Below are 15,892 nucleotides of genomic sequence, written 5' to 3'. Positions count from 1 at the left end.
CATCTTAAGAACAGAGCCCAACTCTTGTACTTCAGCACGCGTGTTTCACATTCGCGTCATTAAAACACTGAGCGGGAGCTGGCGAGCCTCTACCTAGCCCTGGAGGAATGCTGCCCTAATCATTTCCAATGGGAGTCACAGCACAGCTTCCCTCCGAGGTCCACTCTAGCTGTGACTGCTACTTCACTCTTGTTAAACCACTTTCGAATAGCTCATTATTCCCAAAGACAAATTCCCTGAATCAGTGCCGTAAACCCTGTAACAGATTGGCGCTTACCACTACAGATTAGATCATGTTTTCTAAGACTGTCCATTATATTGGTAGTTGAAAAAATTTTAAGCCCTGCCAGTGACTATTTTCCCTTAATTTAGGAAGTCCTACTTCTTCTAACAGCCAGCTGGAAATGAGTAAAGTATTACAGAGCTTTTCTTAGTGTTTGGCCTAGAGAAAACATATTCTCTCCAAAATATATATCTTTGGCACTGTCTAGAAGTAAGGAATCTTGGGTAATCTCTATAAAGGCCAACTGTGAGAAATATTATTTTTAACACTTAAATATACTGATTATTTTTTTATTTTCAAGGAGTTTAAAAATAAATTAAACCTACATTAGACTTTTTAGTCTAGTATTGTTAAAATTGAATACACATTATAGATAATTTTACAATTGTGCTTCTCTGGTAAAATCTTTAAGGTGGCATTTTACAGTATTTGCAACTAGAAGAATTTTGTGGTCCCTAAAGACTGCTTATAATTTTCACAGATTAATGCTTCAATAAACGTGATGGCAAACTATTTCATTATATAATCTAAATATACACATTTTTATATACTCAGATCTCCCATTAAGTCCAAATAGCTGAGTAATCTAAGTACTGAAAACAAGACATAGCTAGGCAGAACCCAACTGTCAATTGTACGGCTAAACTCAATCCACAAGGGGAAATAAAAATTATATTCATCCAATAGTTTAGAGTCTCGATACCTTTTCCTCTAGAAGCTCATTATTTGTAAAGTTGGATTTGGAAGTCTTATTCTATCCCCATGTGAAAAACTCACACATTGCTTCAAATTGTAACTGTATAAACAAATACAAAACCTTTCTGTGACATGAATTGGTTGATAAGTGAATTTAGTCATTACTTCCATGTGCAACTTAAAAGTGCAGTAATTAAGGTAAAATACTATTTGTAGTTCAAGAAATATTTCATTTTAATACTAATATATAAATAAATATATATACATACATATATATATATGTGTGTGTATATATACTGTATCTATTGAGCTCCCTTGTGACAAGAATCAGACAGCTGCTATCATAGTGTTTAATTTTAGGATAACGTTTTGTTTTTCTTCCTTCCTTTACATTCTCTCTTAGAAGCATTACCATTGTTTGGAAGCATTATATGACCCAGTCAGCCCTTACTACCTGTCATGAGAATGGCAGGAAGAATGTAAGCCACAGGACTGCCCAACCTTTTGACTTCAACTTAGGGTTCTCATTTACAAAAGCAGTAGGCCACAATCATGTCTATCCTTGGACACATGTAGTGCACATTTTGAATGCACCAAGGGTATAGATAAAAGAAGACGCTATAAGGGTTGATAATATATACTTTAAATGCATACTTTTGATTATGAAAATTAATGCATTGTAGTTTGAGTATGTTCATCTTCTCCCCCATCTCTTCTCGGCTCTAATCCCTCTTCTACAATTTGTATGTATTCTTTCATAATTTTTAAAAACACACTGAGTTTAATTAGGGCTGCCCATGTACTCTTGAGTATGTGGCCATTCACTGGAACATGTTAGACTTATTAGGGCCACAGCCGTAAAGAAAACTAAACTTCCATTTTCCAGCAGCTATCAATTTTCCTCAGGTATGCCTGTGATTTCCTTCCTGCCCACCTCCCCTCTCTCCATGCCTCCATTTTCTCAGGTTTGAGCGTGTACATTCCATGTGAACTCACATGTGCAGCTGCCCTAGCGTGTCTGGGAAACACTCCTTACAGTCACCGAGCACCTCCAGCTCTTAGGCTCTCTATCACCTCTTCCAAAATGATCCCTGAACCTTGAGGGAATCTCATAGACATGCCCTGTTTAGGGCTGAGCATGGTGCAGTTCCTTGTGTTTTGTATCTTATTTGGGTTTGTGCTAAGAGAAGCTTCTTTGTTGACTTTTGAGATCTACATCCACTGTGGATGTAACGGGAAGTCATTTGGAATCTGTTCATTACTATGTCCCATGACCCTTTGTAACACAGGTTCTTGACCCTCATTTAACAAACTAATCATTTTCATACCCCAAGGGAATTAAAATATTGTGTAAAGTTATCTAATGTTGGTTTTTGGTATGCAAGCTGAGATGTGACTGTAATTTACTTTAGTGTCAGAAATGGTCAACGGTATCTCAAGACAGAAAAAAAATATTTATTCTCTTAGTAGAAAAATCTAAGGTGACATTTTCTATCGTTTCCCTAGGTAAGCTTTCATGATGGATAAGTTACAATAAAATCTTCATCAAGCTATTCGAGCTCGTCTTGTATGAAGAGAAGGGTTTCCTAACATTCATTTTCCATAAGCTTTGTTATTTCTGTCAAAACAAACAAACAAATGTCCAAAGGTATTTGTAGACATTTTTGAAAAAATGTAACTCCTTACATTTGCTCTAAAGGTCAGCACCGCAAAGCTAGAATAACGTGACTATGTTTCTTGTACAGAATGGAAGTGAGGTATTCTGCTGCAAATGCCCTTCAGGGCAATATTAAAGTTTGGAAACAGATTTCCCAGTCCACACTTTAAGGTTCTATTTTAGCTCTATCCTAGCACTTTTTTCTTGCCAAGACAATCTCAATGGCAAGTTGTCTGGTATGCCTTGGATTTCCGTGTTATTTTTTTAGAGTATTGGATTTGTTATTTTAACAATTTTGCTTTACTAGAAGTCAAAAGAATCGCCATGTTTCAACTATATTTAAATTTTTCATGCTACGTGTGACGATCAAGCTTAAAATTAATCAGAAGGAATAATGGAGATAAGAGAGAGCAATATAGTTTTTTAATTGACTTATATTGTGAAGAAACACACTACCCTACACTGCCGTGCTTCCTTTTGAATGATTATGATTGGATGCAAAATAAATAATGCGTATATCAAAAAGTACCAGAGAGGTAGACATGGAGTGCTTGCAATGGCAAGAAACAAATGTTTGGATCCCACAGGCTTATGTTCATGGTTGGCCTGTCCTTGGGAAAGAAGGCCTTCTTCAGCACTCTTTCCCCATCTTCTCAGTTGAGTTTCCAAACATGGTTCCCCAAACCTACCCCCATTCTCTTTCAGAGCCTCTATTTTCCCCCATAGAACTGGTTTATATCTGAAAGTACAATACATTTGACTTCCTTATTTTCTTATCTCCTTCTCTTCTTTTTTTTCCTCTTCAACACAGGGTCTCTGTGTAACTTTGGCTGCCCTCAAAGTCATCTGCAGGCCAGCATGGCCTTGAACTCACAGAGATCTACCTGTCTCTGCTTCCTCAGCGATAGGATTAAAGGTGTGCCCCACTATTGCCTGGCATTTGACTGTTGTCTTTCTCACCTTCACTGGCTATGAAAATACCAACTCCTGTGGGTGAATGACCTTTTTCTTCTGTGTACTTCCATATCTGAGTATCCAAAACAGTACTTGGTATGGTGTCACCTTTGAGTGTGTATTTAAAGCTTTATGACTTAGTAGAGTGCTGAGGAAATTAATTACGCATCTATTTAAACCCTATTAGACAATATCCTGAACACAGCAGGTATTCACAAATCCATTTTATTTGTACTGTTTAATCATAATTTGATTCATAACTTTATGTATGTCCTAGTTTACTCAAGTCTGTCCCACTGCGTTTCTACACTCTAAGAAAAAGTGTACTGATAGTTAACAGATTACGTAGTCCCTGTGTCTAAAGACCAGTTGTGCTAATGAATTTCATTAGGGCAAAGGGTTTTGCCTCGAGCTACCTAATGAGAATCCTAACAGCAACAAAATGTCATTTCTGCGTTTAATGGTAAGACAGAAAGATGTCCTGGTTTGTTTTCTTTTGCTGGGATAAAAACACCCTATACAAAAGCAACTTGATAAGGAAAGGTTTTATCTGGCTTGTATGTCTAGACCATGTTCCACTGTAAGGACAGCCATGACAGGAACTCAAGGCAAACCTGGAGGCAGGAACTGAAGCAGAGACCACAGAGAAGCACTGCTCATTGACTTGCTCTCTGTGGCTTAGTCAGCCTACTTTCCTATACAGCCCAGGACCACCAGCCCAGGGTGACACTGCCCACCATAGACTGGACCATCCTACATTAACCAATCGAGAAGACGCCCTATAGATATGCCCACAGGCCCACCTGTCGGAGGTAACTCCTCAGCTGAGGTCCCCTCTTTCTGGTTGACACTACTTTGCGGCCAGCTGTCAAAACCCAGCTGCTATACACGGCGAGAATGGCTCAGCAGTGTGGGGGATGAGGAAAGGTTTCTGACTGGTTTTGTCTAGGAAGAGCAGTCGCAAACACCTAGCATCCGAAGTCTCCATTCATATCTCCACTTCTAGCACTTCTGACTACGAAACTTACTTAACTTACTTAAGCCTCTGTTTTTCTCGGATAGAGAATGACGAAACAGTACTCATGGGGGCTATGGGAAACCTCACCTACAATCTCTGAGCACCACTACCTTGACACGCAGGATATGCTAGAGCCATATTGGCTAGTGTTGGGGCCGCTCAGTACGAAGGCTTTCAGAAGGAGTGGTACCAGTCCCTTCAGTCTCAAAGTAATCACGTCTTTGTAATAGCTTATTATTTAAATTGTAAACAACTGGCTTAAAGTGGATGGAACTGCCTGGCTGTGTTTACTAATCTGTTTTTAATCCCACGCATTAGTCACTGTGTTTTGTTAATAAGGGGCATTAAGTACAACACCAGATCTTCAATATAAATAGACCATTCATTTCATTTTTCAGTACAGAATCCAGAACGTAAAGAGGAATCAATAAATATTTTTTAAAGACCCCCAATGATTGATGGGATGTTCAGAAAAACCCAAACAGACTATCATTCTTAAGGCTGTTTAACATAACCTTTGTCACAATGTTTCAGTCTTCAAGGAGAATCATTAATTATTGAAATGACTCTTTCACTGTCCCCAGCTTCGGCACTTGAAAACTGCCCAGAGGCGGCGACGTTAATAAGAGACTGTGGAAGTTTCCCTTCCATCGTAGGCTAGAGCTTAAACTATCGTTAGGATCAGCAGCAATACGAAGGGGAAATGAGGCGCAGATACATTAGTTGCTAGGGGCAATATTAAAATCAAGGTCTCTTAATTCCCATGCCAAAATTATTTTGGCTTTCTCTTTTAATGCCTGTCTGTTTTTAATCACGGTGATGTCATTTGAGAAAATCCCAATTATTTAGTTTTGTCTTCTGTAAGAAGTCAAAAAGTTTAGAAGACTTCCTGGGGTCCCAGCTGTCTCTCTTCAAATATTTATTTACTTTTTGTCACATACCAGTAATAAAACTTTTACCAAGTTGTATTTTATGAAGAAAATAATTGCTGCAAGGCTTTTGGTCTATTATTGACGTTCTCTAATGGAAATTGAATTCTAGAAGCATGAAATAATTGAATAAGGTTTATTTTATTAGTTTCGATAGCAGACATAATACCGCTTACTTAAACAAACTATGAAATTTTTATTATTCCCTGAGTAGTATATTGATTTTCAGGTTATGTTCAAATGATTACAAAATTGATTTTCATAAGAAGAGAAACTAAAGTGTTTTACTGCCCAGGACCCATGAAGCTACCATTTAGACAATTCTCGGCTGATTCTGTGTCATCGTGTAACTAGTTATTTCAGTTTTGTTAATAATTTTGGGGACAAAAACCCCCACGTGTTGCTTCGGTTAGCTCATACATTGTGGCATCTTCTAGACTGCGGGGGATGATTAGGAAGGGTTAGTGACAGATGTTCCGGGTTCCTTGGGAAGTGACAGAGGACCAGGGGGGACCTCTTCTGGCTCAGCAAGTTGAACCTTTGCCCTGTGCAGATCTTCTCACCCCTTCGCGGTCTCAAACACCCCAATTGTCTTGAAATGCTCCACGGATATTAGGAATCTAGGTCAGAACACCTCTTCATGTATTCTTACCTTACAGATTGCTTTGGTTACTTACTTTTTCTCTTTAATAAAATGTATGTCCTGAGGGATGAGAAGAAAGCAGTCTGTCAGGTGCTTGTACCACAAGCACGAGGACTTGGTTTGCCCTCCAGTACCCATCACCCATAGTAATCCCAGCACTGGGTAGTGCAGGCAGAAGGCTCACTGGGCTACCCAGTCAGTCTAGCCTAATTAGCAAATTCCAGCCAATGACAGACCTCTTCTCACAGGAGGCGGATGATGTTTCTTAGGATGACACCTGAGGCCCTTTGGCTTGCACACCCATCCATACACATGAGAAAATAACAAATAATCAAAAACGTGTGTGCTTGCTTATTTATTTATTTATTTAGGACTTCCATAATTTCTTTAACTTATTTTAGGTCCAACTCCCCATCCATCCCTTCCAATTCTTCACCTATCCTACCCCACTATTCTCGCCTAATTTTGTGTGTTGTTGTTTGTAAACTCAGTGAGTCCACTTAGTGCTAGCAGGTGTGCCCGTATATATGGCATTTATAACACATGGGTCATAAGTAGCTCATTACATCAACAGTGATGTGGGAGAGAGATACTCCTTGGATAAGCACAGTTATATTTCTCTTATATATAATTTTTGTTTATGTTATTTTGTTAATTTTTGTTTTGTTTATATACATACATACACACACACATATATATATAAGCATACACACACGCATAGATATGTATCACATATTTGGTGGCTTGAAATTCAGACTGGGAAAACATCAAAATAACTCATACCCATTTTCCTCCCCAGTGCTCCATTACCTGTGGCAAAGGCATGCAGTCTCGTGTTATCCAGTGCATGCATAAGATCACGGGAAGGCATGGAAATGAATGCTTTTCTTCAGAGAAACCTGCAGCATACAGGCCATGTCACCTTCAGCCCTGTAATGAGAAGATTAACGTAAACACAATAACGTCTCCGAGACTGGGTAAGCGGATCACAGAGTGGATGGCTTTATGGCACAGAGAGGAGCCTTTAGGTGGTCCATTGCCTTAAAGCTTGGGACATATTAAACTGGGCCAGTTGGTTTGTCTCCAAGTTGGGTCTAATTAAATATATTTTAGTCCAAAAGGTCGCAAATGAGTTTTAAAGTTTCATAAAGACTCCTTTCCCTCCCTGATGGATCTACTCAGAGGTAAGTCTAGGAAGTACTGAAGTCACACTACCTGGGATCACCTTGTTAATCTTGCCACCACAGAGTTTAAACTTCAGTGTAGCTCGTCAGTGGGACTGTATTGATATCTGTGGAAGGGGAAGTTGTGAGTAAATATTCGATTACTCCATGGTTAATGTCCTTCTTTTGATCCCGGATGTCAATTTTCTTTATGATAGAGAGGATAAAAGTGACTTCCCATAAATAGTGGGCAGGTAAAACGACAGAAGCAAACATGAGGTACTTTTCATATATTTGAGGCCAGAACTATATGTTTACAAGCCCTGGCAATACTTATTTCTTTTTGTATTTTTTTAACTCATTGCTTAGCTGATACAAAGCGACGTCTCTTATGATTTTCATTCATTCTGAGTTCTGGTTGGCCTGTCCTCTCCTCCCCCATCTCCAGGTCACTGGTACCCACTGCACCCTTCCATTCCCAGTATTCCTCTGTCCACTTCCATATTGTGTGTGATCTACTACCCTACCTTGGAGGGTTTCTTGTTCTCATGTCATGGGCCACTTTTCTAGCCTCTACCCACACTTAACATCCACACAATACATATATGTATTATCTATATATGAATGTATACATATATATACACACACATATATACATATTTATTTCTAATTAAAAACTAAGAATGCATGTGAGAGAAACATGCAGTAGTGATTACTGGAAGTATTTTGTTCTTTTTTTAGTATTATGAAGTACTTTTGTTAAGTATTGCCAATTCTTATTATATAATCTGATTTATCATCAGGTGTGCTTTTAAATGCAGGTATCTTATATTTGCATAACAAATCTTAATGACTAAATTATTCTTCATCTATGTGCAATTAGTACATTAATAACACTTCTATGTGACAACCAATGGATTAAGGTTTTCACTTTTTCATATACCTTCCAGGAAAACAGTTTAAATCATGTTAGTATTTGGATAATTGTAAAGATAAAAGAAGCTAATTTATTGTCATGTGTACCTTTATATTGTCAACAAAAGATTCAATAGGTTCCAGAAGTTTGAAATGCAACAATTCCTTTTGAACCAAATAATTAATGTTTCTTTGAAATACTTAGTTAAAATAGAATATCACTCTCTTAGTTAGGGTTGTACTGCTGTGAGCAGACACCATGACCATGGCAACTCTTACAAGGCAACATTTAATTGGGGCTGGCTTACAGGTTCAGAGGTTCAGTCCACTATCATCAAGGCAGGAGCATAGCAGCATCCAGGCAGGCGTGGTGCAGGAGGAGCTGAGAGTTCTACATCTTCATCTGAAGGCTGCTAGGAGAAGACTGGCTTCCAGGAAGCTAGAACGAGGGTCTTAAAGCTCACACCCACAGTGACACACCTGCTCCAACAAGGCCACACCTCTAAATAGCACCAATCCCTGAGCTGGACATAAACAAAGCATCACAAACTCTAATCAAGATGAAAGTTAAACAGCCCTTAAGCAAATTCCTCAAATGCTTCCAACAAAAGACAAACCTCTGTGTGACAATCACACAAGTCTGAGAAGTGTCTGTCATTCCAGGGAAAAGTCTCAGAGTGGAGGAAAAACTTTTGCATTTTTCTACTTCTGAGTCTTTGAAAGGTGTATTGGTTGTTCTTCTGTTGCTGAAATAAATTATACCAAAGAAAAGCAAGTTAGGGAAGAGCATGAATTTGAACAGCCAGAAAAGAAAAGAAAAAACAAAACAAACAAACAAACAAAAAAACCTACTGCAAGCTGAATTTCACAACAGATGCTGGAACACACTTTATTCTGACACTCTGAAGCCAGATCTTCAGTACAGAATTGTCCAGATCAGATCCTCAGTCCAAGCACTGCTGATAAATCACTGCAAATTTCCATCATTCTGAAAGCCAGCTTCGATGCTGACAAAGCCAACAATCCTTCTCCACATCGTCTGCTTCCCCACTTGTTAGATGGGAAAGTATTATGCAGAGTAAACATGGGCACATCTTCATTTTGCTGTTTCTTTGTTATTTCATGTGTAGATACGGTTATTAATATTGAGATACATTAAGTTCAGTGGGGTGGTACAGACAACTCAGAACCAAGGAGGATCAGGAGGCAATGCTCCATGAGGTCAAAGCCATCTTGGGTTGCAGTGAATTCCAGACCAATGTGAGCTAGAGAGTGATGCTGCTTTAAAGAAACAATTACTTATGAACATATTCATACGGAGGGGAGAAGAGACTATGGCTCTCCCCTTTTAATCCTATCTTCAAAAATCCCTGAATAAAAACATAAATGAAATAGAGAAACTTGTAGTGTTGAACTAGATGTGACTACAGACACTCAACGCTAGACTGGAGCCTAACAACTTAGATGCCAAGACCCTATTTAAATAGTATGCACAGGGGCCTGGAAAGTTGAATCCATAGCAAGTATTTATAGATCTTCCAAGGGCCCCAGTTTTGGTTACCAGCACCCACATGATAGCTCATACTCATCTGTTACTTTAGTTCCAGTGCATCTGATGCCCTCGTATGACCTCCTCAGGCACAAGATGTACACATGGTACACATACAATATAAATGTCTTTAAAATGTAAACAGTACACATATCTACAAACAACATGATGATTAATCTCAATTATCAACTTGTTGAAATCCGAAATCATGTGGAAGATAAACCTCTTGGTATACATGCTGGGAATTACTTTGACTAATTTAATTGAAGTGAGAAGACTCGCCCACTGTGGGCAGCACCATTCCCTAGGATGGAACCTTGGACTGTATGACAAGGAGAAAGTGAGCTGGGCGCCACAGTCTGTCCATCTCTGCTTCTTGGCCTAGGGCCCACATTGTTTTTGTTGGGGTATTTTATCAGAGGAACAGGAAAAGCAACCAATACAGACAATTAATAAATGCAACTAAAACTTAGAAACTCTACTGCATATTGATTTGAGCCATCCATTTTTAGTAAGCTTCAGATGTTCCCAAGTAAGAGCACTATGCATTCTCTTTGCTGCTTTCTTACAGGGTGTGCAGTTCTTTGTTTTTTTGTTTGTTTGTTTGTTTTTTGTTTTTTCTGTTCTGTCAGGTGAAATAGACAGGTTAAGATGAGGCAAATTAGCTCCCCCCAAAAAAGAGTGGAAGTTGTTCCTACTGATGATGCCTTTGCACCTTCACAGAATGAAGTCCCAGAACTCACGATATTCTGTTTTCCAGCTGCCCTGACCTTCAAGTGCCTGGGAGACCAGTGGCCAGTGTACTGCAGAGTGATACGGGAGAAGAATCTTTGTCAGGACATGCGTTGGTACCAGCGGTGCTGTGAGACCTGCAGGGACTTCTATGCCCAAAAGCTACAGCAGAGGAGTTGACCTCTGGCAGACTGGCTGACTGGCTCCTAGCTGTGTTGCTATTGCATTATTTATAAACACACACACTAGCATGTTTTTCAGACCAAATACTATCAGATTACATATAATTTAATCAAATTAATTTATTTGCCTGTGAGGCATCTAATGTGGTGTTTGTTTTGGTCATACAAGCATTTTGGTTTTATATTATGAGGCTTCATAAATAATTTTAATATGAATTAGTAAGTTGGGTCTAGTAAACTAATAAGAAAAAAAGAAATTTTTTTTTCATTTAGGGCTGTCTCTAAGGTGCTATTTTCTCTCCACCAAAACCATTAAGTTATCCAGTGTGTACACTACCTTAGCATGATAGCTTAGCTATATATGCAGAAAATGACATATTTTCTTGTGTCCTGCTGCAGAATCTGCCCATTTTCTGTTATTGGCAGGAGATGTGTAAACAGAACAAACCTCACAGTCTTGAACAGTTTGAGAGAATGTATTATGAATTTGATTCAGATTTTGGGGCGAGCATAGGAGACATTCTACTGTAATGATACCTTTATATTAATAATGGAAGAGTCAAGACAGAGACTTTGATCATGTCGGTGGACACGCACTTGAACACAAGTACCGTGAGCCTGAGCACTGTATTGATGTACACTGAATCACCGTTGCGCTGTTGGTGTAGGTGTGGAGACGCTGCGACAGAAGTGGCAGCTCCCTATAAAACCCGTATTATTGTAACATGCCATTAGACTGTGGCTTTTAAAAGGTATTTCCAACAGAGAAAGCATGGATGCACCCACATCCTTCCATCCCCTAGAAGATTTACGAATAAGGACCATACTTTGACTCAGAAATCATATGAGCAATGGTAGTAAATATTTTTCCTTTTATTTCCCTAGGAAATAAGAAAAAGAAAATGAGATTCAGATAATATTTTGATAGTTTCGTTGTGTTTTGCCTTTTTAAAAGAAATAAAATTTATAATTCTTCTGAAAATTCAAAAGGCATCTTAATTTTTTTTCTCATAAGAAAATATTGCACATGGTTCACACGGTTTCTTAGAATTTTTTTCATTAAAATATGTGAGACTTCCTTTGGGAAGACAGGTCTTCACAGGGCTGTCCACATTTCCACACTTGGCAAGAAGAGGCCCTGTCTGCCTCTGTTCTGAAGTCTTCACTACCGGAAGCATGCGGAGTGAGCTTGCGGAGGGGAGGGGACAGAAGATTTCTTTTGAGAGAAAGAGGGGAATATGTGCATACTTGAGGTCCTACAGTGTTCAGATACCCAAAAACTGAGGTTTCTTTCGTACACTACAGCCCACTTCCTGTGCAGGTATCCCCTGTCCCTCTTTGTATTACTGTTGATGCAAAAAATAAAACAAAAAAACCCCAAAAACAAACAAACAAAAAAAAACATAGCTCTCATCTTAAAGCAAATAAGAGATCATTTATTCTACAACCATCTTTTGGTAGCCAAAGTCTGGGAATACAGATCTAGGTTAAAATTCCATGATCTAAGATAGAGGCAGTTTCATGAAGTTTTATATTTTTACAAAGAAAGTCTGAAGTTTGAAATACATGGGTGGCTACATCAGAAAGGTGGTTTCGACAAGATGGGGGAAGCTTTTCTGTGAGCCTCAGATACTGTCTGATGACGTTCTTAGCTCTGGGGTTGGTGGGCACACACTGTTAGCTAGGTTAATAGATTCCAGAGAGTTTTATCTATTCGTCACAGGATGTTAGTTTCCATATAAGGGTGGGCAAGGAGTGGCTATTTAGTGGCTAAATATAACCCAAGATGTGCAGCATCCTAACCTCTCCTTGAAACTTGAAATAAGATGAGATATTCCAAATTTTCTTGATTTCTGAACCCACGCATCTGAAGCCAAAATACCATAGCTCCATGTGCTGAAGTGGGTCAGAGTATGAACTCAGTAATAGTTGGTGATTTTGATACCCCATTTTCCCTCAGGTTACGGGTTATTCGAACAAAAAATAAAGGCAGAAGTATCAGAATTAAATAACACCGTACATTAAATGTACTTAACAGATACCTACAGAAAAGTCCACCGAAACCCCAAAGAGTTGATATAGTGCCCAGATTTCCATGGAAACTTCTCTCAAACAAACCACAAAACAAACACTTGTGGGACACAAAACAAAACGTTTAACAGATTCAGAAAAGCAATGAAAACTTACCCATAATGCATAAGGAGATCTAAACAATAATAAAAACTCTTCCAAGAAAGGGAACCCCAGGCCCAGATGGATGCACAGCAGATTCTACTGGTCTTTAACGGAGTGACAGCTACCTGTACTTCTTAGATCATGAAAACGAACGAAAGGAACAGAAAGAGTGCGTCCTAACTTCTTCTCTAACGCTAAAAGTATGTAGACATGTAGACATACACAGAGGCGAGGAGATGGAGGGAGAGAGAGGGATGAGAGAGAGAGAGAGAGAGAGAGAGAGAGAGAGAGAGAGAGAGAGAATATTAATTACAGGCAAAAAACACATAACCATCTCAATACAAACAGAAAACAGGCCTTGGACAAAATTCAGCAACCCTTCCTGATAACAGTCCTGGAGAGTAGGAAGGAAGAGTAAGGAAACGTGCCATAACATAATAAAAGCTACATCTGGCAAACCAAATGACCACATCACCCTAAATGGAGAAAAACTAAAAGCAACCCCATTAAAATCAGGAAGAAGATAGGTCTGCCTGCTATCTCATTTTTTAATGTAGTACATGAACCAGTAAATAGAGAAGCAAGAAAAGAGAGGGAATTTAAAGGGTTAACAAATAGAAAAAGAAGTAAAATCATCCCTATTCGTGGATAATTTGATACTATAGATAAGAAAGCCCCCAAATTCCACCAGAAAACTTCTAGTCATGATTAACCGTTTCAGCAAAGTGGCAGGCTACCATATCAAATTATAGAAACCAGTTGTCTTTGTATGTACCAACAGCAGCCATGCTGAAACTTAGATCATGGAAACGCTGCCTTTCACAGCAGCCTCAAAACTCTTGACAATGGAAACTTAAAATCTCAGAAGGAAGAGCTTGGAGAAGACAGTAGAAGACAGAAAGACCTTCTACCCTCCTGGATTCGTAGAATGAATATTGTAAAAGTGACTATTTTTACCCAAAGAAATCTGTAGATTCATTGAAAGCCCAATCAAAATCCCCATGTCATTCTTTACATTAATCATAAAATCCATGTGGAACCACAAAGTGTCCAGATAGCAAATGGGACAATGATCAAAAAGAACAAGGTTGGAAGGATCGCCATTCCAGACTTCAAGCTGTATTGCAGAGCTAAAATGATAAAAACAGCACGGTCCAGGAACAAAAATGGACATATAGAACAATGCAACAAAACAGAGGACCCAAATATTAATATAATTAACGAGATCCACCTCAGATTTGGCAAAAATGCCAAAAGTTCACACTGACAAATAACATCTTCAACACACAGTAATAGAAAAACTGCACGCTAGCATGTAGAAGAATGGGATTAGACCCATATCTGTCCACACACACACACACACACACACACACACACACACACACACACACGGATGAGGCTATAGGGAGCTCCCTACAATATGTAAGTGTAGGAAAAATGTTGCCGAATAGGACTCTATTTGCCTAAGCGTTAAGACCAACTGTTGACAAAGTGGGACCTCATAAAACTCAAAGGCTTCTGTACAGCAAAGGAAGCTATAGAGAGAATATTTCCCACCCCTATGTCTGACATAAGATTGACATATATTTCAGAATATACAAAGAACTCAAAAAACAAAGAGTCAAGGAACCAAATGACCCAAATGAAAATTGGGCTATAAATCTGAGCAGAGAGTTCTCAAATGTAAAAATGTCGAAGAGATACCTTTTTTTAAAAAAAGTGTTCTGCTACCTAGGTGTCGTGGTTTGCCCTGGAGTTATCTGTATTTTGATGCTAACTCCACTGCCTCAAGGACTGCTGCCTAGTCCAGTACTCAGGAATCAGGCGACTTCACCAGAACCTTCTCCCCATTGAATTTGTAAAGTACAGGTGAGGGGCAGGTACAGGATAGAAGGAGGCCTGTCATTGGAGGAGAAGGAAGGATGGGCGGGAGAGAAGTTTGAAGGAAGAGGAGGAGACTGGAATGGAAAGGAGAAGAGACTGGAGGAAGAAAGAGAAGCCATGGCAGGACAACATGGCGGGTGATGTTAAGATTCCACGCTGTCCCTTTACAGGCTGTTACAAATGTTCTTAAGGGATGGATGGTACTGGGCTTTGTTTGCTTAGGTGGGCAATTATATCTTATCAATTGGGTCAAAGATTATTGTGTTGTGTGTTCTTTTATGTGAGTGTTTGAGTGTAGCAAAGTGTGCAGCGGCAGGAGACACCGGGCCACCTAGGAGTTGGGATGGGTTTCCGCCAAGGTATCTAGCAGATGTCTTGGGGCACCGGTGCAGGACCTAGCGAGGTAAAAGACAACGATACTTTTTTTTTATTTTTTATAATTTACAACAACACCTAGGCAATTAGAGAAATGCAAATTAAAGCTACTTGGAGATATCACCTTATCCCAGTCAGAATGGGTGAGATTAAGATTGACAGTAGTTGCTGAGAGGCATGTGGGGAGAGGGGGTCCCCATTGTGAGTGGGATCATCATGTTCTCCATCCATTCTGGAAATCAATACAAAGAATACTCAAAAACCTTAAGTGAACCTACCATACCACCCAGCTGTACAACCCCTCAGCACACACACAAAGGGCTCCATATTCCTGGTCCAGGGGTCCTTGCCACTCTATTTGCACCAGCTAGAAAGCAGAAACAACCGAATGCCCTTCCACTGATGAATCCATAGTAGAAATGCTGTGAGTGTGTGTGTGTGTGTGTGTGTGTGTGTGTGTGTGTGTGTGTGTGTGTGTGTGTGTGTGTGTTGCAATATTATTCAACCACAAAAAAGTATAGAATTTACAAGTAGATAGAAGGAACTAGAAAGTATTATACTGAGTGAGGCATCCCATTCCCAAAAGATAAACAGTGCATGCTCTCTTGCTTGTTGACCATTGATCTGAATCTTTAGGTGTGAGGATACAGAGTAACTGCAGAAAACAGGGAAATAATAAGGAACCATGGGGGAGGGGAACTCTAGATAGGGGACTAATATTATATTATATAACATAT

General features: G+C 39.3%; 1 protein-coding gene across 1 annotated transcript in view; it reads left to right on the top strand.

Annotated features, from left to right (window-relative positions):
* The window catches only part of Adamts19 (ADAM metallopeptidase with thrombospondin type 1 motif 19), a 190,854-nt gene extending 179,151 nt beyond the window's left edge, over window positions 1–11,703 (top strand). The window contains exons 22-23 of the mRNA XM_032886036.1: window positions 6,980–7,157; window positions 10,568–11,703. Of these exons, the coding sequence (XP_032741927.1) occupies window positions 6,980–7,157; window positions 10,568–10,719 (330 nt within the window). The 3' untranslated portion in view covers window positions 10,720–11,703. The remainder of the gene's footprint in view (window positions 1–6,979; window positions 7,158–10,567) is intronic.
* Window positions 11,704–15,892: the final 4,189 nt, after the last annotated feature.

The sequence above is a fragment of the Rattus rattus genome, chromosome 15, assembly GCF_011064425.1.
Source record: "Rattus rattus isolate New Zealand chromosome 15, Rrattus_CSIRO_v1, whole genome shotgun sequence".
Lineage (NCBI taxonomy): Eukaryota > Metazoa > Chordata > Mammalia > Rodentia > Muridae > Rattus > Rattus rattus.
The sequence above is the reverse complement of the archived record's forward strand: the minus strand, read 5'-3'. Positions and strand labels throughout refer to the sequence as shown.